This window comes from Pleurodeles waltl, chromosome 8 (assembly GCF_031143425.1).
Source record: "Pleurodeles waltl isolate 20211129_DDA chromosome 8, aPleWal1.hap1.20221129, whole genome shotgun sequence".
NCBI lineage: Eukaryota > Metazoa > Chordata > Amphibia > Caudata > Salamandridae > Pleurodeles > Pleurodeles waltl.
In genome coordinates this window covers 695,037,718-695,065,380 of record NC_090447.1, presented here as the reverse complement: position 1 = coordinate 695,065,380, position 27,663 = coordinate 695,037,718, and the positions used below count along the sequence as shown (strand labels likewise).

The following is a 27,663-nucleotide window of genomic DNA, read 5'->3' as shown; positions in this document are numbered from 1 at the left end:
ACCGGGGGGGACACAAGCCCACACAGAAATTTCACCCTCAGCAGCGCGGGGGCGGCCGGGTGCAGTGTAGAAACAAGCGTCGGGTTTGTAATGGAAGTCAATGGGAGATCTCGGGATCTCTTCAGCGCTGCAGGCAGGCAAGGGGGGGATTCCTCGGGGAAACCTCCACTTGGGCAAGGGAGAGGGACTCCTGGGGGTCACTTCTCCAGTGAAAGTCCGGTCCTTCAGGTCCTGGGGGCTGCGGGTGCAGGGTCTCTCCCAGGTGTCGGGACTTAGGATTCAGAGAGTCGCGGTCAGGGGAAGCCTCGGGATTCCCTCTGCAGGCGGCGCTGTGGGGGCTCAGGGGGGACAGGTTTTGGTACTCACAGTATCAGAGTAGTCCTGGGGTCCCTCCTGAGGCGTCGGATCTCCACCAGCCGAGTCGGGGTCGCCGGGTGCAGTGTTGCAAGTCTCACGCTTCTTGCGGGGAGCTTGCAGGGATCTTTAAAGCTGCTGGAAACAAAGTTGCAGCTTTTCTTGGAGCAGGTCCGCTGTCCTCGGGAGTTTCTTGTCTTTTCGAAGCAGGGGCAGTCCTCAGAGGATGTCGAGGTCGCTGGTCCCTTTGGAAGGCGTCGCTGGAGCAGGATCTTTGGAAGGAAGGAGACAGGCCGGTGAGTTTCTGGAGCCAAGGCAGTTGTCGTCCTCTGGTCTTCCGCTGCAGGGGTTTTCAGCTGGGCAGTCCTTCTTCTTGTAGTTGCAGGAATCTAATTTTCTAGGGTTCAGGGTAGCCCTTAAATACTAAATTTAAGGGCGTGTTTAGGTCTGGGGGGTTAGTAGCCAATGGCTACTAGCCCTGAGGGTGGGTACACCCTCTTTGTGCCTCCTCCCAAGGGGAGGGGGTCACAATCCTAACCCTATTGGGGGAATCCTCCATCTGCAAGATGGAGGATTTCTAAAAGTCAGAGTCACCTCAGCTCAGGACACCTTAGGGGCTGTCCTGACTGGCCAGTGACTCCTCCTTGTTTTTCTCATTATTTTCTCCGGCCTTGCCGCCAAAAGTGGGGCCTGGCCGGAGGGGGCGGGCAACTCCACTAGCTGGAGTGTCCTGCTGGGTTGGCACAAAGGAGGTGAGCCTTTGAGGCTCACCGCCAGGTGTGACAATTCCTGCCTGGGGAAGGTGTTAGCATCTCCACCCAGTGCAGGCTTTGTTACTGGCCTCAGAGTGACAAAGGCACTCTCCCCATGGGGCCAGCAACATGTCTCGGTTTGTGGCAGGCTGCTAAAACTAGTCAGCCTACACAGATAGTCGATTAAGTTTCAGGGGGCACCTCTAAGGTGCCCTCTGGGGTGTATTTTACAATAAAATGTACACTGGCATCAGTGTGCATTTATTGTGCTGAGAAGTTTGATACCAAACTTCCCAGTTTTCAGTGTAGCCATTATGGTGCTGTGGAGTTCGTGTAAAACAGACTCCCAGACCATATACTCTTATGGCTACCCTGCACTTACAATGTCTAAGGTTTTGCTTAGACACTGTAGGGGCACAGTGCTCATGCACTGGTACCCTCACCTATGGTATAGTGCACCCTGCCTTAGGGCTGTAAGGCCTGCTAGAGGGGTGTCTTATCTATACTGCATAGGCAGTGAGAGGCTGGCATGGCACCCTGAGGGGAGTGCCATGTCGACTTACTCATTTTGTTCTCACTAGCACACACAGGCTTGTAAGCAGTGTGGCTGTGCTGAGTGAGGGGTCTCTAGGGTGGCATAATGCATGCTGCCGCCCTTAGAGACCTTCCCTGGCATCAGGGCCCTTGGTACCAGAGGTACCAGTTACAAGGGACTTATCTGGATGCCAGGGTGTGCCAATTGTGGGATCAATGGTACATTTTAGGTGAAAGAACACTGGTGCTGGGGCCTGGTTAGCAGGGTCCCAGCACACTTCTCAGTCAAGTCAGCATCAGTATCAGGCAAAAAGTGGGGGGTAACTGCAACAGGGAGCCATTTCTTTACACAAGCCCCCCCCAGCCCACAGGCCAGGAGACTCAGCCAACGCTGGAAGAGTCTTCCTAGTCTGTCAGGCGAGGAAGAGTAGAGGAAATGGCTGGTTTGTTGCAGGGCCTACTCTGCCTTACATCCTCCTGTTCAGGTCATTCCCTCTGGGGAACTGACCCACTTCAACAGTGATAGGACCTAGTCTGAACTGCCTCTTGTCTGCCTCTTCAATGTCTCCACCCATTCTTTCTATTTTGGTCTTAGAGGTATCCACCTCTGCTAACCTTATCTTGGCCAGGGTTACCCCTAGCTTACCCAAAGAGGTTACCCAGAGCTGGAGTAACCCCACCATGACCAATAGGGTCAGGGGGCCTAACTTGCTATTTGGCATGGGGTCAGACCACCATGCTAAGGATAGTGCAGCCATAAAGGCTAACACCCAGCAGAGGCCACTGACAGCTGTCAGTGCCCAGAACCACACCTTTAGCTCTTCACCTAAAAGGGAAGGGGCTAAGTTAACGGCTTCTTTGGGTTCAGGTTGCCTGTCTGCTGTATTAGAGTGGGGGGTTACCACATCTTGTAGTAAACACCCTTCTTCCACTCTTTCTTCTGTTAGCTGAGGAGCCACCCACTCAGGCTTAACAGTTGCCTGACTAGCCAGGACTTCTTGTGGGTCAGGTTGGACTTTATCAGGGCCATTTTTGGAGTTCTCCCCTACTGGAGCAGAATCTCCTTGGCTTGCTGTAACCTTGGCTAAAGGTTGTCCACCCTTCCTACTCTGTTTTCTTTTCTTCTTCTTATGGGGCCTGCTTGCATTTACTGCAGAGGCAGGACTTCCAGAATCCTTGGGAGAGGACTGGCACTGGACCAGTTCCTCTCTTGGGCTCTGACTAACCTCTGGGTAGTCATTTCCAAGGAGACAATCAAGGGGGAGGTCTGTACTGACTACTACCCTTCTCCAGCTAAGAGTGCCACCCACTTCGATGGGTACTAAAGCCACAGGCCTCTTAGTGACCCTGTCTAGGCTAACTCTTACCCTGGCAGTCTCACCTGGGATGTACTGGTTTGAGAGCACCAGCCTGTCATGCACAATAGTGTGACTGGCACAAGTGTCTCTCAGGGCAGTGGTTGGGATTCCATTCACCAGTAGGTGGTGGAAGTGTCTACTTCCCTCTGGAATCTCCAACTCACCTGTTGGGCCCTGTTTCCAGTTGAAGGCTATGAAGACCTCCTCATCTGAGGAGTCATCTCCCATGGCTACACTGGTTACCCCTGGAATTTTGTTCTGGGGTTTGTTTTTGGGACAAGAAGTGTCCTTGGTGTGGTGCCCAGACTGTTTACAGTTGTGGCACCATGCCTTAGTGGCATCCCAGTTCTTACCCTGGTACCCACCTTTGTTTTGGGTTGTGTCTTGGGGCCCACCCACCTGTTCTGGTTTTTGGGGGCCTACAGAGGACTCTTTTTCTTTGTTTCTAGTGTCACCCACTTTCTCCTGGGGAGTTTTTGTAACCCCTTTCTTTTGGTCACCCCCAGTGGAAGTTTTGGTTACCCTAGTCTTGACCCAGTGGTCTGCCTTCTTTCCCAATTCTTGGGGAGAAATTGGACCTAGGTCTACCAGATACTGATGCAACTTTTCATTGAAGCAGTTACTTAAAATGTGTTCTTTCATAAACAAATTATAAAGCCCAACATAGTTACACACTTCATTTCCAGTTAACCAACCATCCAGTGTTTTGACTGAGTAGTCTACAAAATCAACCCAGGTCTGGCTCGAGGATTTTTGAGCCCCCCTGAATCTAATTCTATACTCCTCAGTGGAGAATCCAAAGCCCTCAATCAGGGTACCCTTCATGAGGTCATAAGATTCTGCATCTTTTCCAGAGAGTGTGAGGAGTCTATCCCTACACTTTCCAGTGAACATTTCCCAAAGGAGAGCACCCCAGTGAGATCTGTTCACTTTTCTGGTTACACAAGCCCTCTCAAAAGCTGTGAACCATTTGGTGATGTCATCACCATCTTCATATTTTGTTACAATCCCTTTGGGGATTTTTAGGATGTCAGGAGAATCTCTGACCCTATTTAAGTTGCTGCCACCATTGATGGGACCTAGGCCCATCTCTTTTCTTTCCCTTTCTATGGCTAGGAGCTGCTTTTCCAAAGCCAATCTTTTGACCATCCTGGCTAACAGGGGGTCATCCTCAGTGATTTCAGAAATGCTGGACCCTCCTGTGAGGGAAGCAACATTTCTGACTATCATTTTTGGAGACAGGGCTTGAGAGGCCCTGGTCTCCCTATTTAGGACTGGAAGGGGGGAATTGCCCTCCAAGTCACTAATTTCTTCCTCTGTGAAGTCATCCTCAGAGGGGTTGGCTTTTTCAAACTCTGCCAACAGCTCCTGGAGCTGAATTTTGGTAGGTCTGGAGCCAATGGTTATTTTCTTTATATTACAGAGAGACCTTAGCTCCCTCATCTTAAGATGGAGGTAAGGTGTGGTGTCGAGTTCCACCACATTCATCTCTGTATCAGACATTATTTTGCTAAAAGTTGGAAGACTTTTTAAAGAATCTAAAACTGTTTCTAGAATCTAATTTCAAACCTTTAACAAACTTTTAAACTCTAAAAGACAATGCTAAACAGGGACTTAACACACAAGGCCCTAGCAGGACTTTTAAGAATTTAGAAAAATTTCAAATTGCAAAAATGAATTTCTAATGACAATTTTGGAATTTGTCGTGTGATCAGGTATTGGCTGAGTAGTCCAGCAAATGCAAAGTCTTGTACCCCACCGCTGATCCACCAAAGTAGGAAGTTGGCTCTGTATGTGCTATTTCAAAGTAAGGAATAGCATGCACAGAGTCCAAGGGTTCCCCTTAGAGGTAAGATAGTGGCAAAAAGAGATAATACTAATGCTCTATTTTGTGGTAGTGTGGTCGAGCAGTAGGCTTATCCAAGGAGTAGTGTTAAGCATTTGTTGTACATACACATAGACAATAAATGAGGTACACACACTCGGAGACAAATCCAGCCAATAGGTTTTTATATAGAAAAATATCTTTTCTTAGTTTATTTTAAGAACCACAGGTTCAAATTCTACATGTAATATCTCATTCGAAAGGTATTGCAGGTAAGTACTTTAGGAACTTCAAATCATCAAAATTGCATGTATACTTTTCAAGTTATTCACAAATAGCTGTTTTAAAAGTGGACACTTAGTGCAATTTTCACAGTTCCTAGGGGAGGTAAGTATTTGTTAGGTTAACCGGGTAAGTAAGGCACTTACAGGGCTTAGTTCTTGGTCCAAGGTAGCCCACCGTTGGGGGTTCAGAGCAACCCCAAAGTCACCACACCAGCAGCTCAGGGCCGGTCAGGTGCAGAGTTCAAAGTGGTGCCCAAAACACATAGGCTAGAATGGAGAGAAGGGGGTGCCCCGGTTCCGGTCTGCTTGCAGGTAAGTACCCGCGTCTTCGGAGGGCAGACCAGGGGGGTTTTGTAGGGCACCGGGGGGGACACAAGCCCACACAGAAATTTCACCCTCAGCAGCGCGGGGGCGGCCGGGTGCAGTGTAGAAACAAGCGTCGGGTTTGTAATGGAAGTCAATGGGAGATCTCGGGATCTCTTCAGCGCTGCAGGCAGGCAAGGGGGGGATTCCTCGGGGAAACCTCCACTTGGGCAAGGGAGAGGGACTCCTGGGGGTCACTTCTCCAGTGAAAGTCCGGTCCTTCAGGTCCTGGGGGCTGCGGGTGCAGGGTCTCTCCCAGGTGTCGGGACTTAGGATTCAGAGAGTCGCGGTCAGGGGAAGCCTCGGGATTCCCTCTGCAGGCGGCGCTGTGGGGGCTCAGGGGGGACAGGTTTTGGTACTCACAGTATCAGAGTAGTCCTGGGGTCCCTCCTGAGGCGTCGGATCTCCACCAGCCGAGTCGGGGTCGCCGGGTGCAGTGTTGCAAGTCTCACGCTTCTTGCGGGGAGCTTGCAGGGATCTTTAAAGCTGCTGGAAACAAAGTTGCAGCTTTTCTTGGAGCAGGTCCGCTGTCCTCGGGAGTTTCTTGTCTTTTCGAAGCAGGGGCAGTCCTCAGAGGATGTCGAGGTCGCTGGTCCCTTTGGAAGGCGTCGCTGGAGCAGGATCTTTGGAAGGCAGGAGACAGGCCGGTGAGTTTCTGGAGCCAAGGCAGTTGTCGTCCTCTGGTCTTCCGCTGCAGGGGTTTTCAGCTGGGCAGTCCTTCTTCTTGTAGTTGCAGGAATCTAATTTTCTAGGGTTCAGGGTAGCCCTTAAATACTAAATTTAAGGGCGTGTTTAGGTCTGGGGGGTTAGTAGCCAATGGCTACTAGCCCTGAGGGTGGGTACACCCTCTTTGTGCCTCCTCCCAAGGGGAGGGGGTCACAATCCTAACCCTATTGGGGGAATCCTCCATCTGCAAGATGGAGGATTTCTAAAAGTCAGAGTCACCTCAGCTCAGGACACCTTAGGGGCTGTCCTGACTGGCCAGTGACTCCTCCTTGTTTTTCTCATTATTTTCTCCGGCCTTGCCGCCAAAAGTGGGGCCTGGCCGGAGGGGGCGGGCAACTCCACTAGCTGGAGTGTCCTGCTGGGTTGGCACAAAGGAGGTGAGCCTTTGAGGCTCACCGCCAGGTGTGACAATTCCTGCCTGGGGAAGGTGTTAGCATCTCCACCCAGTGCAGGCTTTGTTACTGGCCTCAGAGTGACAAAGGCACTCTCCCCATGGGGCCAGCAACATGTCTCGGTTTGTGGCAGGCTGCTAAAACTAGTCAGCCTACACAGATAGTCGATTAAGTTTCAGGGGGCACCTCTAAGGTGCCCTCTGGGGTGTATTTTACAATAAAATGTACACTGGCATCAGTGTGCATTTATTGTGCTGAGAAGTTTGATACCAAACTTCCCAGTTTTCAGTGTAGCCATTATGGTGCTGTGGAGTTCGTGTAAAACAGACTCCCAGACCATATACTCTTATGGCTACCCTGCACTTACAATGTCTAAGGTTTTGCTTAGACACTGTAGGGGCACAGTGCTCATGCACTGGTACCCTCACCTATGGTATAGTGCACCCTGCCTTAGGGCTGTAAGGCCTGCTAGAGGGGTGTCTTATCTATACTGCATAGGCAGTGAGAGGCTGGCATGGCACCCTGAGGGGAGTGCCATGTCGACTTACTCATTTTGTTCTCACTAGCACACACAGGCTTGTAAGCAGTGTGGCTGTGCTGAGTGAGGGGTCTCTAGGGTGGCATAATGCATGCTGCCGCCCTTAGAGACCTTCCCTGGCATCAGGGCCCTTGGTACCAGAGGTACCAGTTACAAGGGACTTATCTGGATGCCAGGGTGTGCCAATTGTGGGATCAATGGTACATTTTAGGTGAAAGAACACTGGTGCTGGGGCCTGGTTAGCAGGGTCCCAGCACACTTCTCAGTCAAGTCAGCATCAGTATCAGGCAAAAAGTGGGGGGTAACTGCAACAGGGAGCCATTTCTTTACAGCTCGGTTTTAGCCTGTGAGGCATTGGCTCCCATTCCCTAGGCATGTTTGCTGCCGAATTGTATGGCAAACCTGGGGTCAGTAAAGTAGTGTTCCTTACCATTTAACAGGATGCAAAGTTTGGCTCGATAAAGGAGGTCGTGTGTTAAGCCAACTTTTACAAAGTGGCGATTAATGGGAAGGAATGCACTGCAGGGCCCCTCACCATTGTAACAAACATAGGAAAAAAAAAATGTTGGGGGTTCAAGAGCACACATTGCCACAGTAGTCCCTGGCACTGAACAAAAATACTTTGTGTGCCAATATTCTCCTTGTGGAAGAGAAAAATACTGTCACTCAAAGTAAAGCCAGTCAATAGATGGAAAGAGAGAGAACTAGAATCTGAATTAAAAACAAAATGTCTTGGTTAACGCCAGACTTAATTGGGGGGCCAATTCATAAAGAAAATTACAAAAGTGCACCCATAGTATATGTGTTTGCATTGGAGGCGCTCATTAATTCACAAGAATTTACGGAAGTAGGTCAGGAAATCGTAGTCCTAGAAAATATTTGTGAACTGTATTTTAGCATGAGCTAATATGCATGTGTAGATTTGCTCATGCGACAATCTGTTGAGCTTTTACAAATTCACTTTCCCACCAACCACTTTTGTCACATCCCTGGAAGAACTTCTATTTCTGCCCTTGTCAGGAGTACATTTCCAACCTATCTCAGTATGGGGAAAGATTAGTGAAGAGTAGGTACAAATCGTTACAACTTGCACCTTAGGTTGGCACAGACTCAAAGGCATTTCAGCCCTGAAACTATTGCTTACTCCGGCATGTAGATTTATGGGAAGGTGACAAAATAATGGAATTGCTGTGAAAGGGCTTGAAATTGCTCGCTGGCACAATCAGAGAGGCTATTATCAAAGCTCTTACATAATGAGATTGCTGCCATACTTTGTTGCCCTAGTACATACCACCAAAGGGACAAGTAGATCTTTTTTATAGGACAAGTAGATTTAGGTCCCCTGTGCATGGTAAATGGATGATTTACACCATGTAGTAAGAAGCATTTATCTGCTTGGAGTTACGAATGCTAGAAAAATGGATAAATACAGATTAACGTAACTGAAATTAATCTGGAACAGCTCGAATTAAACCACAGTTTGTTCAACCAAACATGACAAAGTGTGGTATGCATTCCCATTTATTACTACGAACAAAGACTTGCTTTTCATTTCACCACTGTAGTGCTACTCCTCACCCACAAACACTTCTAAATGCCTGGTGTAGTTGGGCCTAGAAAAATGCAGCAAATGACTGTTGCAAATTTTGTTGAATGTTCAAAGGTTTCAGAACACTTAGCAGCTTGGGAAAGGTGTGTATTGTGTTATTATCTATGTGGTCTCCTAGCTGCCATGACAAGTGATTTTGCCTTACAATATAATTTGATTTCTCCTTATTTTACAGGCACTGTGGCAGAAGGAGCTCCAATTATTCCAATCTCCGCCCAGCTGAAGTACAACATTGAAGTAGTTTGTGAATACATAGTAAAAAAAATTCCAGTGCCTCTCAGAGATTTCACGTCGGAGCCACGACTTATTGGTAAGAAGTCCAGGTAGTGTGTTTTATACCATGCACACTTAATACTTGGGCCATAATTTTAGTCAGGTTCTGCATAGCCGTAATTTTACTGATTTCTTCGATGGGAGCTGACTAACTTGCTGACATACTCTCTCTGCATCTTCCTGTTTATATTATTCACTGCTTTCTGGTAAGGATCTGTAAACATTAGTTTTTCATTGTCACTAGGGGATAGCTTTTTCGTTTACTCACTTTAAAGGATATAAGACTTTTTTTAAGATTAGACCTGCATATTTTTTGATACCTTAAACTCAACAATTTATCGTCATTTCTCTTTGCAGTCTTTTATCTACCCAAAGATTAAAAGGTATGCACAGGGGCAATTAGTTTCCCATGAATCTTTATTAGTATTCAGGAAATCGTTAATCAGTCTTCCTCTAGGTGGAATCCTGTAATGCAAATGGGTAGTTCCCAATTTTTTTTATTTATTCTGAAGTCTATCCTGTGTATAAATGCATGTTTGTGTGTCTCCATGTACGGCCATCTTCCAATCCTGACCTCCAATTCTAGGTAAAAGAAAGAAGGAATGGTCACCACAGCAGTTGCTATTCACAATTGAAACTTTATTTTTTAATTAAATCGTACAATGCATTTACAATGTGTTTCGGTTAATGCCTTCAATATGATTAGAGAGTCAGTTAGCCAGATAGTCTACTTAATATCAAAGTCTGCATTTAAAATTCCTAATTTAAAACGGTGGTTAGAATGCCATCGTTTTCTGCAATCATATTGTTCATGTTTTTGTTGGTATAAAACGTTCGATGGCATCTGTCCCTGTAGATACGCATGTTCTGCAATAGCTCGCCATCTGGTGTTGGGCCGGAGTGTTACAAGTTGTTTTTCTTCGAAGAAGTCTTTCGAGTCACGGGACCGAGTGACTCCTCCTTTTGTCTCCATTGCGCATGGGCGTCGACTCCATCTTCGATTGTTTTTTTTCCGCCATCGGGTTCGGACGTGTTCCTGTCGCTCCGAGTTTCGGAACGGTAAAAATAGTTAATTTCGGAAGATTTTCGTTGGTATTGTTGCGTTCGGGATCGGCGTACTTAGATTCAACACCGCATCGAAGATCGAAGAGCTCCGGTGCCCTTCTGGGTAGTTTTTTCGATCCTCCGTCGGGGCCTGGTCGGCCCGACCGCGTGCTGAGGAACGCCGATGGAACGGACCCCGTTCCGTTTCTGCCCCAAATGCCACAATAAATACCCCTACACAGACCAACACTTGGTCTGCAACCTGTGCCTGTCACCTGAGCACAGCGAAGACACCTGCGAGGCCTGTCGTGCGTACCGGTCCCGAAAAACACTCCGAGACCGTCGAGCCAGAAGACTTCAAATGGCGTCCGCACCGACAGCCCAACGGGAGTTCGAGGAACAGGAAGAAGAAGGTACCTTCTCGATCCAAGACTCAGACTCCGAAGGATTCGACGACACACAAACCGTGAGTAAGACGTCGAAAACCACACAAAGAAACATTTACAAGGCCCAGGGGACGCCACTGCCACCAGGCCATGGCTCCACCCATAAATTCGGTGACCGACCGTCGGCACCGAAAAAGGCCCAAACAGTGCCAAGATCGTCCGACTCCGGTCGAGACACCGGCACGCAGCCTTCTCGGGACCGAGAAAGTGCTGGAGACAAGCCTCGACACCGAGATGCCGGTGTGGACACGGCTCGACGCCGAGACAGCGGCACCGAAACAGATCGACGCCGAGAGGTTTCGGCCCCGAAAAGGAAAAAAGTCACCTCGGAGCCGAAAAAACACGCAGACAAAGTTTCGACGCCGAAACAAACTGCAAGCGACCCAGCTTCAGGCTCTTATACAGAAGAGCACTCGCTAACCTCCCAAATGCAAAAGCATAGGTTTGAGGAAGAGCTACAAGCAACTGATGTGGACCATACGCAAAAGCGTATCTTCATTCAGCAGGGGACAGGAAAAATAAGCACCCTTCCCCCCATTAGGAGAAAGAGAAGGTTGGAGTTCCAGACGGAACAAGCACCACAACCAAAAGTGGTTAAAAGAATTACACCACCACCCTCTCCTCCGCCCGTGATTAACGTTTCACCAGCACAAACTCCATCTCACTCCCCAGCTCACACCACCATGAGCCAGGGTGACCAAGATCAGGACGCATGGGACCTATACAACGCCCCAGTGTCAGATAACAGCCCGGAGGCCTACCCTACAAAGCCATCTCCACCAGAAGACAGCACCGCGTACTCTCAGGTGGTGGCTAGAGCAGCACAATTTCATAACGTAAGCCTCCACTCAGAACAGGTCGAGGATGATTTCTTGTTCAACACACTCTCCTCCACCCACAGCTCCTACCAAAGCCTGCCTATGCTCCCTGGTATGCTCCGGCACGCAAAAGACATATTTAAGGAGCCGGTCAAAAGTAGGGCAATCACACCAAGGGTGGAAAAGAAGTATAAGCTGCCTCCTACGGACCCGGTTTTCATCACTACACAGCTGCCACCAGACTCTGTTGTTGTAGGAGCAGCTAGGAAAAGGGCCAACTCTCACACATCTGGAGATGCACCACCCCCAGATAAAGAAAGCCGCAAGTTCGATGCAGCTGGTAAAAGAGTCGCAGCACAAGCTGCAAACCAGTGGCGCATCGCGAACTCCCAGGCACTACTTGCGCGCTATGACAGAGCCCACTGGGACGAGATGCAACATCTCATTGAACATCTGCCCAAGGACTTCCAAAATAGGGCGAAACAAGTGGTTGAGGAGGGACAGACCATCTCCAACAACCAGATACGTTCCTCCATGGACGCTGCAGATACAGCTGCACGGACAATTAATACATCTGTAACTATCAGACGGCATGCATGGCTCCGAACGTCTGGATTTAAACCAGAGATTCAACAAGCAGTTCTCAATATGCCTTTTAATGAAAAAGAACTGTTCGGTCCAGAAGTGGACACAGCGATTGAGAAACTCAAAAAAGATACGGACACTGCCAAAGCCATGGGCGCACTCTACTCCCCGCAGAGCAGAGGGAATTACAGCACATTCCGTAAAACGCCCTTTCGAGGGGGGTTTCGGGGTCAAAGCACACAAGCCAGCACCTCACAAGCAACACCGTCCACTTACCAGGGACAGTATAGAGGAGGTTTTCGGGGACAATATAGAGGAGGGCAATTCCCTAGAAATAGAGGGAGATTTCAAAGCCCCAAAACACCTACTACTAAACAATGACTCACATGTCCCTCACCCCCTCCACACAACACCAGTGGGGGGAAGAATAGGTCATTATTACAAAGCATGGGAGGAAATCACTACAGACACTTGGGTTCTAGCAATTATCCAACATGGTTATTGCATAGAATTTCTACAATTCCCTCCAAACATACCACCAAAAGCACAAAATTTAACAACACACCATTCCAATCTCCTGGAGATAGAAGTGCAGGCACTATTGCAAAAGAATGCAATCGAATTAGTGCCAAACACACAAATAAACACAGGAGTTTACTCACTGTACTTTCTGATACCAAAGAAGGACAAAACACTGAGACCAATCCTAGACCTCAGAGTAGTGAACACTTTCATCAAATCAGACCACTTCCACATGGTCACACTACAAGAAGTATTGCCATTGCTAAAACTACACGACTACATGGCAACTTTAGACCTCAAGGATGCTTATTTCCATATACCAATACACCCATCGCACAGGAAATACCTAAGGTTTGTATTCAAAGGAATACATTACCAATTCAAGGTACTGCCTTTCGGATTAACAACCGCACCAAGAGTCTTTACCAAATGTCTAGCGGTAGTCGCTGCACACATAAGAAGGCAGCAAATACATGTGTTCCCATATTTGGACGACTGGCTAATCAAGGCCCACTCGTTCATACAGTGCTCAAATCACACAAATCAGATCATACAAACCCTCTTCAAACTCGGGTTCACCGTCAATTTCACAAAATCCAAAATTCTGCTGCGCAAGGTACAACAATACCTGGGAGCCATAATAGACACATCAAAGGGAGTAGCCACTCCAAGTCCACAAAGAATTCAAAATTTCAACACCATCATACAACGCATGTATCCAACACAAAAGATACAGGCAAAGATGGTATTACAACTCCTAGGCATGATGTCATCATGCATAGCCATTGTCCCAAACGCAAGACTGCACATGAGGCCCTTACAACAATGCCTAGCATCGCAGTGGTCTCAAGCACAGGGTCACCTTCTAGATCTGGTGTTAATAGACCGCCAAACTTACCTCTCGCTTCTGTGGTGGAACAACATAAATTTAAACAAGGGGCGGCCTTTCCAAGACCCAGTGCCACAATACGTAATAACAACAGATGCTTCCATGACAGGGTGGGGAGCACACCTCGATCAACACAGCATACAAGGACAATGGAACGTACATCAAACAAAACTGCATATCAATCACCTAGAACTTCTAGCAGTTTTTCAAGCACTAAAAGCTTTCCAACCAATAATAGTTCACAAATACATTCTCGTCAAAACAGACAACATGACAACAATGTATTATCTAAACAAGCAGGGAGGGACGCACTCCACGCAGTTAAGCCTGCTAGCACAAAAAATTTGGCATTGGGCAATTCACAACCAAATTCGCCTAATTGCACAGTTTATACCAGGGATACAAAATCAACTCGCAGACAATCTCTCTCGAGATCACCAACAGGTCCACGAATGGGAAATTCACCCCCAAATTCTGAACACTTATTTCAAACTCTGGGGAACACCTCAGATAGACTTGTTTGCGACAAGGGAGAACGCAAAATGCCAAAACTTCGCATCCAGGTACCCACACAAACAATCCCAAGGCAATGCCCTATGGATGAACTGGTCAGGGATATTTGCTTACGCTTTTCCTCCTCTCCCTCTCCTTCCTTACCTGGTAAACAAACTCAGTCAAAGCAAACTCAAACTCATATTGATAGCACCAACTTGGGCAAGGCAACTGTAAGGAAATGCCTCCTTGGCATGGTTGCCCCCTGACTTTTTGCCTTTGCTGATGCTATGTTTACAATTGAAAGTGTGCTGAGGCCTGCTAACCAGGCCCCAGCACCAGTGTTCTTTCCCTAACCTGTACTTTTGTATCCACAATTGGCAGACCCTGGCATCCAGATAAGTCCCTTGTAACTGGTACTTCTAGTACCAAGGGCCCTGATGCCAAGGAAGGTCTCTAAGGGCTGCAGCATGTCTTATGCCACCCTGGAGACCTCTCACTCAGCACAGACACACTGCTTGCCAGCTTGTGTGTGCTAGTGAGGACAAACCGAGTAAGTCGACATGGCACTCCCCTCAGGGTGCCATGCCAGCCTCTCACTGCCTATGCAGTATAGGTAAGACACCCCTCTAGCAGGCCTTACAGCCCTAAGGCAGGGTGCACTATACCATAGGTGAGGGTACCAGTGCATGAGCATGGTACCCCTACAGTGTCTAAACAAAACCTTAGACATTGTAAGTGCAGGGTAGCCATAAGAGTATATGGTCTGGGAGTTTGTCAAACACGAACTCCACAGCACCATAATGGCTACACTGAAAACTGGGAAGTTTGGTATCAAACTTCTCAGCACAATAAATGCACACTGATGCCAGTGTACCTTTTATTGTAAAATACACCACAGAGGGCACCTTAGAGGTGCCCCCTGAAACTTAACCGACTATCTGTGTAGGCTGACTAGTTTTAGCAGCCTGCCACAAACCGAGACATGTTGCTGGCCCCATGGGGAGAGTGCCTTTGTCACTCTGAGGCCAGTAACAAAGCCTGCACTGGGTGGAGATGCTAACACCTCCCCCAGGCAGGAATTGTCACACCTGGCGGTGAGCCTCAAAGGCTCACCTCCTTTGTGCCAACCCAGCAGGACACTCCAGCTAGTGGAGTTGCCCGCCCCCTCCGGCCCGGCCCCCACTTTTGGCGGCAAGGCCGGAGAAAATAATGAGAATAACAAGGAGGAGTCACTGGCCAGTCAGGACAGCCCCTAAGGTGTCCTGAGCTGAAGTGACTCTAACTTTTAGAAATCCTCCATCTTGCAGATGGAGGATTCCCCCAATAGGGTTAGGATTGTGACCCCCTCCCCTTGGGAGGAGGCACAAAGAGGGTGTACCCACCCTCAGGGCTAGTAGCCATTGGCTACTAACCCCCCAGACCTAAACACGCCCTTAAATTTAGTATTTAAGGGCTACCCTGAACCCTAGAAAATTAGATTCCTGCAACTACAAGAAGAAGGACTGCCTAGCTGAAAACCCCTGCAGAGGAAGACCAGAAGACGACAACTGCCTTGGCTCCAGAAACTCACCGGCCTGTCTCCTGCCTTCCAAAGATCCTGCTCCAGCGACGCCTCCCAAAGGGACCAGCGACCTCGACATCCTCTGAGGACTGCCCCTGCTTCGAAAAGACAAGAAACTCCCGAGGACAGCGGACCTGCTCCAAGAAAAGCTGCAACTTTGTTTCCAGCAGCTTTAAAGAACCCTGCAAGCTCCCCGCAAGAAGCGTGAGACTTGCAACACTGCACCCGGCGACCCCGACTCGGCTGGTGGCGATCCAACACCTCAGGAGGGACCCCAGGACTACTCTGATACTGTGAGTACCAAAACCTGTCCCCCCTGAGCCCCCACAGCGCCGCCTGCAGAGGGAATCCCGAGGCTTCCCCTGACCGCGACTCTTTGAACCTAAAGTCCCGACGCCTGGGAGAGACCCTGCACCCGCAGCCCCCAGGACCTGAAGGACCGGACTTTCACTGGAGAAGTGACCCCCAGGAGTCCCTCTCCCTTGCCCAAGTGGAGGTTTCCCCGAGGAACCCCCCCCTTGCCTGCCTGCAGCGCTGAAGAGATCCCGAGATCTCTCATAGACTAACATTGCAAACCCGACGCTTGGTTCTACACTGCACCCGGCCGCCCCCGCGCTGCTGAGGGTGAAATTTCTGTGTGGACTTGTGTCCCCCCCGGTGCCCTACAAAACCCCCCTGGTCTGTCCTCCGAAGACGCGGGTACTTACCTGCAAGCAGACCGGAACCGGGGCACCCCCTTCTCTCCATTCTAGCCTATGTGTTTTGGGCACCACTTTGAACTCTGCACCTGACCGGCCCTGAGCTGCTGGTGTGGTGACTTTGGGGTTGCTCTGAACCCCCAACGGTGGGCTACCTTGGACCAAGAACTAAGCCCTGTAAGTGTCTTACTTACCTGGTTAACCTAACAAATACTTACCTCCCCTAGGAACTGTGAAAATTGCACTGTCCACTTTTAAAACAGCTATTTGTGAATAACTTGAAAAGTATACATGCAATTTTGATGATTTGAAGTTCCTAAAGTACTTACCTGCAATACCTTTCGAATGAGATATTACATGTAGAATTTGAACCTGTGGTTCTTAAAATAAACTAAGAAAAGATATTTTTCTATATAAAAACCTATTGGCTGGATTTGTCTCTGAGTGTGTGTACCTCATTTATTGTCTATGTGTATGTACAACAAATGCTTAACACTACTCCTTGGATAAGCCTACTGCTCGACCACACTACCACAAAATAGAGCATTAGTATTATCTATTTTTACCACTATTTTACCTCTAAGGGGAACCCTTGGACTCTGTGCATGCTATTCCTTACTTTGAAATAGCACATACAGAGCCAACTTCCTACAGCAACCCTGGTACACAACGCTGCTAGACCTCTCAGTGGTACCCTGCACCAAATTGCCCAACAGGCCAGATCTGTTGACACAGCACAACCAAAAGATCAGACACCCAGATCCAGCATCGCTGAATCTAGCAATCTGGCTCCTGAAATCCTAGAATTCGGGCACTTACAACTTACCCAAGAATGTATGGAAGTCATAAAACAAGCAAGAAGGCCATCCACCAGGCACTGCTATGCAAGTAAATGGAAGAGGTTTGTTTGCTACTGCCATATTAATCAAATACAACCATTACACACAACTCCAGAACATGTAGTGGGTTACTTGCTTCACTTACAAAAATCTAACCTAGCTTTCTCTTCCATTAAGATTCACCTTGCAGCAATATCTGCATACCTGCAGACTACCTATTCAACTTCCCTATATAGAATACCAGTCATTAAAGCATTCATGGAGGGCCTTAGGAGAATTATACCACCAAGAACACTACCTGTTCCTTCATGGAACCTAAATGTTGTCCTAACTAGACTTATGGGTCCACCTTTTGAACCCATGCACTCCTGCGACATACAGTTCCTAACCTGGAAGGTGGCATTTCTCATCGCCATTACTTCCCTGAGAAGAGTAAGCGAGATTCAGGCGTTTACTATACAGGAACCTTTTATACAACTACACAAAAATAAAGTCGTCCTAAGGACCAATCCTAAATTTTTGCCAAAGGTTATTTCACTGTTCCATCTAAATCAAACAGTGGAACTTCCAGTGTTCTTTCCACAGCCAGATACCGTAGCTGAAAGGGCACTACATACATTAGATGTCAAAAGAGCATTAATGTATTACATTGACAGAACAAAGAACATCAGAAAGACTAAACAACTCTTTATTGCATTTCAAAAACCTCATGCAGGAAACCCAATTTCAAAACAAGGTATAGCCAGATGGATAGTTAAATGCATCCAAATCTGCTACCTTAAAGCTAAACGACAGCTGCCCATTACACCAAGGGCACACTCAACCAGAAAGAAAGGTGCTACCATGGCCTTTCTAGGAAACATCCCAATGCAAGATATATGTAAGGCAGCCACATGGTCTACGCCTCACACATTCACCAAGCACTACTGTGTAGACGTGTTATCCGCACAACAAGCCACAGTAGGTCAAGCTGTATTAAGGACATTATTTCAGACTACTTCCACTCCTACAGGCTGATCCACCGCTTTTGGGGAAATAACTGCTTACTAGTCTATTGCAGAACATGTGTATCTACAGCGACAGATGCCATCGAACTGAAAATGTCACTTACCCAGTGTACATCTGTTCGTGGCATCAGTCGCAGTAGATTCGCATGTGCCCACCCGCCTCCCCGGGAGCCTGTAGCAGTTTGGAAGTTACCTTCAATTATCTATATATGTATCATCTCAACCTTAAATAGGTGCATACTTAGTCACTCCATTGCATGGGCACTATTACTACAATTCAACTCCTACCTCACCCTCTGCGGGGAAAAACAATCGAAGATGGAGTCGACGCCCATGCGCAATGGAGACAAAAGGAGGAGTCACTCGGTCCCGTGACTCGAAAGACTTCTTCGAAGAAAAACAACTTGTAACACTCCGGCCCAACACCAGATGGCGAGCTATTGCAGAACATGCGAATCTACTGCGACTGATGCCACGAACAGATGTACACTGGGTAAGTGACATTTTCAATACATTGCAATAGTGACATGAAAAGGACAAAGATGTATTCCAACAGTCATTCATGTTATATTTTATGTAAAGTTCATGCTTATACCAGCATGATTACCATGCCATCATCACTTTTTTTTTGTCCTTTCAACCTTTTCTTCTCTTTCCTCTCTTTACTTGTCGTTCCTTTGCTAATGTGTACAAAGTATCACAATTATCAAAAGATTGCTAATTACCAACATATGAACCAAAAGATGATCATAGTTACAAACCGGGATCAATTTTGCTATATTCACTACTGTAAGCGGTCAGAAAATTACTTTAATCCAATGACTGCATGTTTTTTACGTTACACAATCGAGGTTCACATGGTTTGCACAGTTCCATCTAGGGGTTCAGTTCCTAAGTGTTTAAATGCAAAACCTTTTCTCTGAGTGGGCTGAATCATAGGCATAGCCTTTTACATGACGTCAACCGTAAACCCACAGTGCCCACTACGTGTTCACTTTTCCTTGCTGTTGGGTATAGAGGCCCATAAGGAACACAACCAAAGAAACTGTAGAAGTCAGTTGAGAACACCTTGAGTTAACCTTTGAAGCATTCAAGAAGGTAACTTGAATCGACACTGGATCACTGTTGCCAGGCATATTCTTAAGTTGGTTATTCACCATAGTCTGAGATTCCTCAATATGTTCTTGGATATAAGCACGATCTCCACATTTTGGCCAAAATGTCATAGGAACGTCTCCCTCCAAGACTAACATCTAATATGCATGGTTTGCACCCCAAGAGACCATAGGTTGGAGGATTGCTTCACATGCTAGTTAGGTAAACCTTGAATCTTGGGTTAGCGGGCAAGGTATTTAGAGCTCTTTGGGCAGCTGAAGATATGTCTAAGTTTTCAGATTTGGAGAAGTAGAATATAGATGCTCAGTCAATGGAGGAGATGGGTTTCTCTGATGTCAAGGCAAAGAATGCTCAGGGAAAACACTTAACTTTAGATCTTGAGGAGGATTTCTAAAAGTTAGTCACCTCAGCTCAGGACACCTTAGGGGCTGTCCTGACTGGCCAGTGACTCCTCCTTGTTTTTCTCATTACCTCCTCTGGCCTTGCTGCCAAAAGTGGGTCCGTGGCCGGAGGGGGCGGGCAACCACACTAGCTGGAGTGCCCTGGGGTGCTGTAACAAAGGGGGTGAGCCTTTGAGGCTCACCGCCAGGTGTTACAGTTCCTGCAGGGGGAGGTGATAAGCATCTCCACCTAGTACAGGCTTTGTTACTAGCCACAGAGTGACAAAGGCACTCTCCCCATGTGGCCAGCAACATGTCTGGTGTGTGGCAGGCTGTTAAAACTAATCCGCCTTCACGGGTAGTCGGTCAAGGTTTCAGGGGGGCACCTCTAAGGTGCCCTCTGGGGTGTATGTTACAATAAAATGTACACTGGCATCAGTGTGCATTTATTGTGCTGAGAAGTGTGATACCAAACTTCACAGTTTTCAGTGTAGCCATTATGGTGCTGTGGAGTTCGTGCTTGACAGACTCCCAGACCATATACTCTTATGGCTACCCTGCACTTACAATGTCTAAGGTTTTGCTTAGACACTGTAGGGGCATAGTGCTCATGCACTTATGCCCTCACCTATGGCATAGTGCACCCTGCCTTAGGGCTGTAAGGCCTGCTAGAGGGGTGACTTATCTATACTTCATAAGCAGTGAGATGCTGGCATGGCACCCTGAGGGGAGTGCCATGTCGACTTACTCATTTTGTTCTCACTAGCACACACAGGCTTGTAAGCAGTGTGTCTGTGCTGAGTGAGGGGTCTCCAGGGTGGCATAAGACATGCTGCATCCCTTTGAGACCTTCCCTGGCATCAGGGCCCTTGGTACCAGGGGTACCAGTTACAAGGGACTTACCTGGATGCCAGGGTGTGCCAATTGTGGAAACAAAAGTACAGGTTAGGGAAAGAACACTGGTGCTGGGGCCTGGTTAGCAGGCCTCAGCACACTTTCAAATCAAAACTTAGCATCAGCAAAGGCAAAAAGTCAGGGGGTAACCATGCCAAGGAGGCATTTCCTTACAGCGGTGCTACATGATTCTTTACAATGAAATAAAGGACTGACCTATGGACCTTCTGGTGGGGTAATAGGAGAGATGGAAGGGGTGATATTGACACAGATCCCCCAGACCCCTAATTTGTCCTCCTGGGAATTCCCAGCGGTATTGATTTGCCCCAAAGAAAGCTCATGCTTTGTGGACTTGGACTGATGGTGGCAAAGCGAGATATCACCCACCTCTGGGGCTCCAAGATATACCCCTCAGTAGATATGTGGAGGAGAGGAATGGATGGGTTCATGATGGGGTAGAAGGTGACCTATATAAACAGAGGCTTCCCATGGAAATTTAAGAAGATATGGGGAGACTGGATGACATACTGTTCCTTAGATGTGTAATCGCTTATCGAGTATTGACACATGGGCTAAAGGGAGGGCCATATGCTATTGAATGCTGAAAGGCCTCCGGGATATACTGGAGGTAGAGGAAATATGCAACTGGGGATTGCTCGAAGTGCCAGTGAGTTTCTGTGTCTGGGGATGGTTTGAGGAGGAGGGAAGGGTTTGTTTGATATGTTCTTAGTTTTAGTGATTTGCAGGGATACTGCTATGTAATGTCTACCTGGATATGCTGTGCACCTGTTGAAAATTAAATAAAACAATAAAAAAATTAAAAAAAACTTAGTAAGTATTTTAAATTGAGTGATTTGTTATCATTGCAGTTGTGACTAGGAGGTAGACTGTTCTGAAAAGTAAACAAATGTGATATTAAGCCTGGCAGTTACTATATAACACACTTGCACACCTTCTGAGTTGTAGGTCTCCTGTCTGTGGATCAGGGATGTTAAGCTGTACAAAATATAACAGAAGATAATTTGTGTTTATTTAGTTATTCGATCCTTTGATGTGAACAAACCTGGCTGTGAAGTAGATGACCTCAAGGGAGGTGTAGCTGGAGGCAGCATTCTGAAAGGTGTATTAAAGGTAAAACTCTTCTTTACTTTGCTAGTGTTTAGTGTGTTGTTTCATGTGTGACATAGCAATATGCTGACATGCTATAACTTAAATTGCTTTTATTTTAACTTCAATAGCCACATTATTAAAACTGTTCTGTTTTATTTGTGAATTAATGTTCTGAATGTAGTTTTACTGCCAAAATACAGTTGTGTGATCATGTTTCAGGAGCTCTGATCTTAAGTGAATCAGTTTACTTACTGAAGGACTTGTGCATTATATAATGTTCGATGGCATCTGTCGCTGTAGATACACATGTTGTGCATAGCCCGCCATCTGGTGTTGGGTCGGAGTGTTACAAGTTTTTCTTCGAAGAAGTCTTTTGAGTCACGGGACCGAGGGACTCCTCCTCTTTGTCTCCATTGCGCATGGGCGTCGACTCCATCTTCGATTGTTTTCTTTCCGCCATCGGGTTCGGACGTGTTCCTTTCGCTCCGGGTTTCGGAACGGAAAGTTAGCTAAATATTGGAAAAATTACGTCGGTATTGTTGCGTTCAGGATCGGCTAGTTAGAATCGACACCGAATCGGAGAGTGAAGCGCTCCGGTACCCTTCGGGGTAGTTTTCGATCCCCCTTCGGGGCCTGGTCGGCCCGACCGCGTGTAAAACAACGCTGATGGAACGGACCCCGTTCCGTTTCTGTCCTCTGCAGGGGTTTTCAGCTAGGCAGTCCTTCTTCTTGTTGTTGCAGGAATCTAATTTTCTAGGGTTCAGGGTAGCCCTTAAATACTAAATTTAAGGGCGTGTTTAGGTCTGGGGGGTTAGTAGCCAATGGCTACTAGCCCTGAGGGTGGGTACACCCTCTTTGTGCCTCCTCCCAAGGGGAGGGGGTCACAATCCTAACCCTATTGGGGGAATCCTCCATCTGCAAGATGGAGGATTTCTAAAAGTTAGAGTCACTTCAGCTCAGGACACCTTAGGGGCTGTCCTGACTGGCCAGTGACGACTCCTTGTTGCTTTCTTTGTTCCCTCCAGCCTTGCCGCCAAAAGTGGGGGCCGTGGCCGGTGGGGGCTGGAACTAGTCAGCCTACACAGACAGTCGGTTAAGTTTCAGGGGGCACCTCTAAGGTGCCCTCTGGGGTGTATTTTGCAATAAAATGTACACTGGCATCAGTGTGCATTTATTGCGCTGAGAAGTTTGATACCAAACTTCCCAGTTTTCAGTGTAGCCATTATGGTGCTGTGGAGTTCGTGTTTGACAAACTCCCAGACCATATACTCTTATGGCTACCCTGCACTTACAATGTCTAAGGTTTTGTTTAGACACTGTAGGGGTACCATGCTCATGCACTGGTACCCTCACCTATGGTATAGTGCACCCTGCCTTAGGGCTGTAAGGCCTGCTAGAGGGGTGACTGACCTATACTTGCATAGGCAGTGAGAGGCTGGCATGGCACCCTGAGGGGAGTGCCATGTCGACTTACTCATTTTGTTCTCACTAGCACACACAGGCTTGTAAGCAGTGTGTCTGTGCTGAGTGAGGGGTCTCTAGGGTGGCATAATACATGCTGCAGCCCTTAGAGACCTTCCCTGGCATCAGGGCCCTTGGTACCAGAGGTACCAGTTACAAGGGACTTATCTGGATGCCAGGGTGTGCCAATTGTGGTCGAGCAGTAGGCTTATCCAAGGAGTAGTGTTAAGCATTTATTGTACATACACATAGACAATAAATGAGGTACACACACACTCAGAGACAAATCCAGCCAATAGGTTTTGTTATAGAAAAATATATTTTCTTAGTTTATTTTAAGAACCACAGGTTCAAATTTAACATGTAATATCTTGTTTGAAAGGTATTGCAGGTAAGTACATTAGGAACTTTGAATCATTTCAATTGCATGTATACTTTTCAAGTTATTCACTAATAGCTATTTCAAAAGTGGACACTTAGTGCAATTTTCACAGTTCCTGGGGGAGGTAAGTTTTTGTTAGTTTTACCAGGTAAGTAAGACACTTACAGGGTTCAGTTCTCGGTCCAAGGTAGCCCACCGTTGGGGGTTCAGAGCAACCCCAAAGTTACCACACCAGCAGCTCAGGGCCGGTCAGGTGCAGAGTTCAAAGTGGTGCCCAAAACGCATAGGCTTCAATGGAGAGAAGGGGGTGCCCCGGTTCCAGTCTGCCAGCAGGTAAGTACCCGCGTCTTCGGAGGGCAGACCAGGGGGGTTTTGTAGGGCACTGGGGGGGACACAAGCCCACACAGAAATTTCACCCTCAGCGGCGCGGGGGCGGCCGGGTGCAGTGTTAGAACAAGCGTCGGGTTCGCAATGGAAGTCAATGAGAGATCAAGGGATCTCTTCAGCGCTGCAGGCAGGCAAGGGGGGGCTTCCTCGGGGAAACCTCCACTTGGGCAAGGGAGAGGGACTCCTGGGGGTCACTTCTGCAGTGAAAGTCCGGTCCTTCAGGTCCTGGGGGCTGCGGGTGCAGGGTCTTTTCCAGGCGTCGGGACTTGGGTTTCAGAGAGTCGCGGTCAGGGGAAGCCTCGGGATTCCCTCTGCAGGCGGCGCTGTGGGGGCTCAGGGGGGGACAGGTTTTGGTACTCACAGTCGTAGAGTAGTCCGGGGGTCCTCCCTGAGGTGCTGGTTCTCCACCAGCCGAGTCGGGGTCGCCGGGTGCAGTGTTGCAAGTCTCACGCTTCTTGCGGGGAGATTGCAGGGTTCTTTAAAGCTGCTCCTTTGGATAAAGTTGCAGTCTTTTTGGAGCAGGTCCGCTGTCCTCGGGAGTTTCTTGTCGTCGTCGAAGCAGGGCAGTCCTCAGAGGATGCAGAGGTCGCTGGTCCCTTTGGAAGGCGTCGCTGGAGCAGAGTTCTTTGGAAGGCAGGAGACAGGCCGGTGAGTTTCTGGAGCCAAGGCAGTTGTTGTCTTCTGGTCTTCCTCTGCAGGGGTTTTCAGCTAGGCAGTCCTTCTTCTTGTTGTTGCAGGAATCTAGTTTCTAGGTTCAGGGAGAGCCCTTAAATACTAAATTTAAGGGCGTGTTTAGGTCTGGGGGGTTAGTAGCCAATGGCTACTAGCCCTGAGGGTGAGTACACCCTCTTTGTGCCTCCTCCCAAGGGGAGGGGGTCACATCCCTAATCCTATTGGGGGAATCCTCCATCTGCAAGATGGAGGATTTCTAAAAGTTAGTCACCTCAGCTCAGGACACCTTGGGGGCTGTCCTGACTGGCCAGTGACTCCTCCTTGTTATTCTCATTATTTTCTCCGGCCTTGCCGCCAAAAGTGGGGGCCGGGGCCGGAGGGGGCGGGCAACTCCACTAGCTGGAGTGTCCTGCGGTGCTGTGACAAAGGGGTGAGCCTTTGAGGCTCACCGCTAGGTGTTACAGCTCCTGCCTGGGGGAGGTGTTAGCATCTCCACCCAGTGCAGGCTTTGTTACTGGCCTCAGAGTGACAAAGGCACTCTCCCCATGGGGCCAGCAACATGTCTCTAGTGTGGCAGGCTGCTGGAACCAGTCAGCCTACACAGATAGTCGGTTAAGTTTCAGGGGGCACCTCTAAGGTGCCCTCTGTGGTGTATTTTACAATAAAATGTACACTGGCATCAGTGTGCATTTATTGTGCTGAGAAGTTTGATACCAAACTTCCCAGTTTTCAGTGTAGCCATTATGGTGCTGTGGAGTTCGTGTAAAACAGACTCCCAGACCATATACTCTTATGGCTACCCTGCACTTACAATGTCTAAGGTTTTGCTTAGACACTGTAGGGGCACAGTGCTCATGCACCGGTACCCTCACCTATGGTATAGTGCACCCTGCCTTAGGGCTGTAAGGCCTGCTAGAGGGGTGTCTTACCTATACTGCATAGGCAGTGAGAGGCTGGCATGGCACACTGAGGGGAGTGCCATGTCGACTTACTCATTTTGTTCTCACTAGCACACCCAAGCTGGTAAGCAGTGTGTCTGTGCTGAGTGAGGGGTCTCTTAGGGTGGCATAATACATGCTGCAGCCCTTAGAGACCTTCCCTGGCATCAGGGCCCTTGGTACCAGAGGTACCAGTTACAAGGGACTTATCTGGATGCCAGGGTGTGCCAATTGTGGAATCAAAAGTACAGGTTAGGGAAAGAACACTGGTGCTGGGGCCTGGTTAGCAGGCCTCAGCACACTTTCAATTCAAAACATAGCATCAGCAAAGGCAAAAAGTCAGGGGGTAACCATGCCAAGGAGGCATTTCCTTACACCATCTGATTTAGTTTCCTCTCCAGGGGGGCGACTAATTGTCTCACCACCTTAAAGTTGGAAGAATCCATTATTTGGCAGAAGTCATCTATAGGAAGGTAGGAGATCTGCTCCTCCTCTACATATTCCCCTGAAGGGTCCTCAAATTCACGGCTATCAGTCATGCTGAAACTGGGAGGGCAAGGGTTAAATGCAACCAGGACAGAAGCGCTTATGCACACTGAGTCACAGAGGCAGTTAAGGTTTGAGTGGGCCCGAGATCAAAAAGTGCCAAATGCAGCAGAAGAGTTGTGCAGGATATCACCAACCCCCTTACTGGTTTTTAAAAGGGAAAAGAGTGAATAACGTTGAGCGTTAAACTCGCCTAGGCCACGTCCCTTCAGGTGGCGATATGGCTATTCGGCGAGGCCTTACTTACGTTGGTGTCAGGCTCCAGGCTGACTCCCGTTATTTATAGAAAGGACAGCTCCAACCAATGGAAGAAACGCTGACCGACTTCCCCAGCGCAGCAAATGTGAGCGATTGTGCATCAGTTTGTCTTTGGATTTAGAAACTGATGCATGTTGGCCGCTGGGGGTGTAATGCGCTGAGCGCAGAATTCTAGGAATGCGCTGAGTCTTCTGGCGGTCGGGAGACTGGCCCGTGATCGGAGCCTGGAGTGAGTTGAACAGAGCAGCTGCAAAGGAGCAATATTGTTCCTGCGGTCGAAGTTGAATGCTAAATAGCAGAATTAGTTACAAGCACACCACAGTCTGAAAGCAGTACATTGAGTGCCCATTCCAACAGAACAAAGAATAGTACTTATCTTGCTGCTGGAGCAGTAAAGAATGGGGAGGGAAAGACTGCTGCACAGGGTCCTCAGGACATGATGAGCACTGATTGGCTGAAAAGTGCTGGGACTGGTGTCCCCCCACCCCCCCTCCAAGGTTTCATAGGAAATGAAGTTTTTGATGACTGATTAAATCTCTTGGTAATGGCTGCTGTTGACTAAAATGAGGAAGGATAAAGCCTAACCCTCGCTTCCGGTCCTGACAGAATTACCTCTTTCTTTGTAATACAAATTTGAGACAGTTATGGGTTGCCATCAACACTTAAGCTTATACAAATCTGTATATTAAAGATGAACATAAAATACGATGAAATAATTGGTTTTAAACAGCAGGAAATATCCAGAAAGCACTTTACTGAACTATATAAAAAAAAAAAAAATAGGAAGAATATGAGGATTAATGCAGAATAAGAAAAATGCAGATTGGTGGAGTTACAAGCCTTGCACTTTTACCCCTTCGCTACCAGGCCTTTTCCCCCTATGGTGCCAAACAGTTTTTTGGCTATTTGGGGCAGTTTGCACTTAGGCCCTCATAACGTTTTGTTCACATAAGCTACTCACGGCAAATTTGCGTCCCTTTTTTTTTTTTTTTTTTTCAACAACCTAGGGATTCTAGAGGTACTCAAGAGTTTGTGAGTTCCCCTGGCGGAGACCAAGAAATTAGTCAAAAAACAGCAACAATTTTGTTAAAAAAAAATAAAATGGGAAAACATGGCTGCAGAAGAAGGCTTGGTTTTTTTTTCTCCTGAAAATGGCATCAACAAAGTGTTTGCGGTGCTAAAATCACCATCTTCCCAGCTTTCAGGAACAGGCAAACGGGAATCAGAAAACCACAGTTTTCAATACAATTTTGGCATTTTACTGGGTCATAACCCATTTTTACTATTTTTTGTGCTTTTAGTCTCCTTCCAGTTAGTGACGGAAATGGGTGTGAAACCAGTGCTGGATCCCGTACAGCTAAACATTTCTAAAAAGTAGAAACATTTCTGCATTCAGCAAGGGGTCATTTGTGTAGATTCTACAAGGTTTTCCTACAGAGAATAACAGCTGAAATAAAAACAAATATTGAAATTGAGGTAAAAAAAACAGCCATTTTTATCCACTTTTACTGTATAACTTTTTCTTGCAATGTCAGATATTCGAAGGCGATATACCATTACGTTTGCTGGACTCTTCTGGTTGCAGGGATATATAGGGCTTGTTGGTT

At 47.7% G+C, this 27,663-nt stretch overlaps 1 protein-coding gene across 1 annotated transcript in view; it reads left to right on the top strand.

Moving 5' to 3' along the window:
* Positions 1-27,663, top strand: part of EIF2S3 (eukaryotic translation initiation factor 2 subunit gamma) — a 301,635-nt gene that overhangs the window by 163,368 nt on the left and 110,604 nt on the right. The window contains exons 7-8 of the mRNA XM_069204821.1: positions 8,911-9,045; positions 21,339-21,433. Of these exons, the coding sequence (XP_069060922.1) occupies positions 8,911-9,045; positions 21,339-21,433 (230 nt within the window). The remainder of the gene's footprint in view (positions 1-8,910; positions 9,046-21,338; positions 21,434-27,663) is intronic.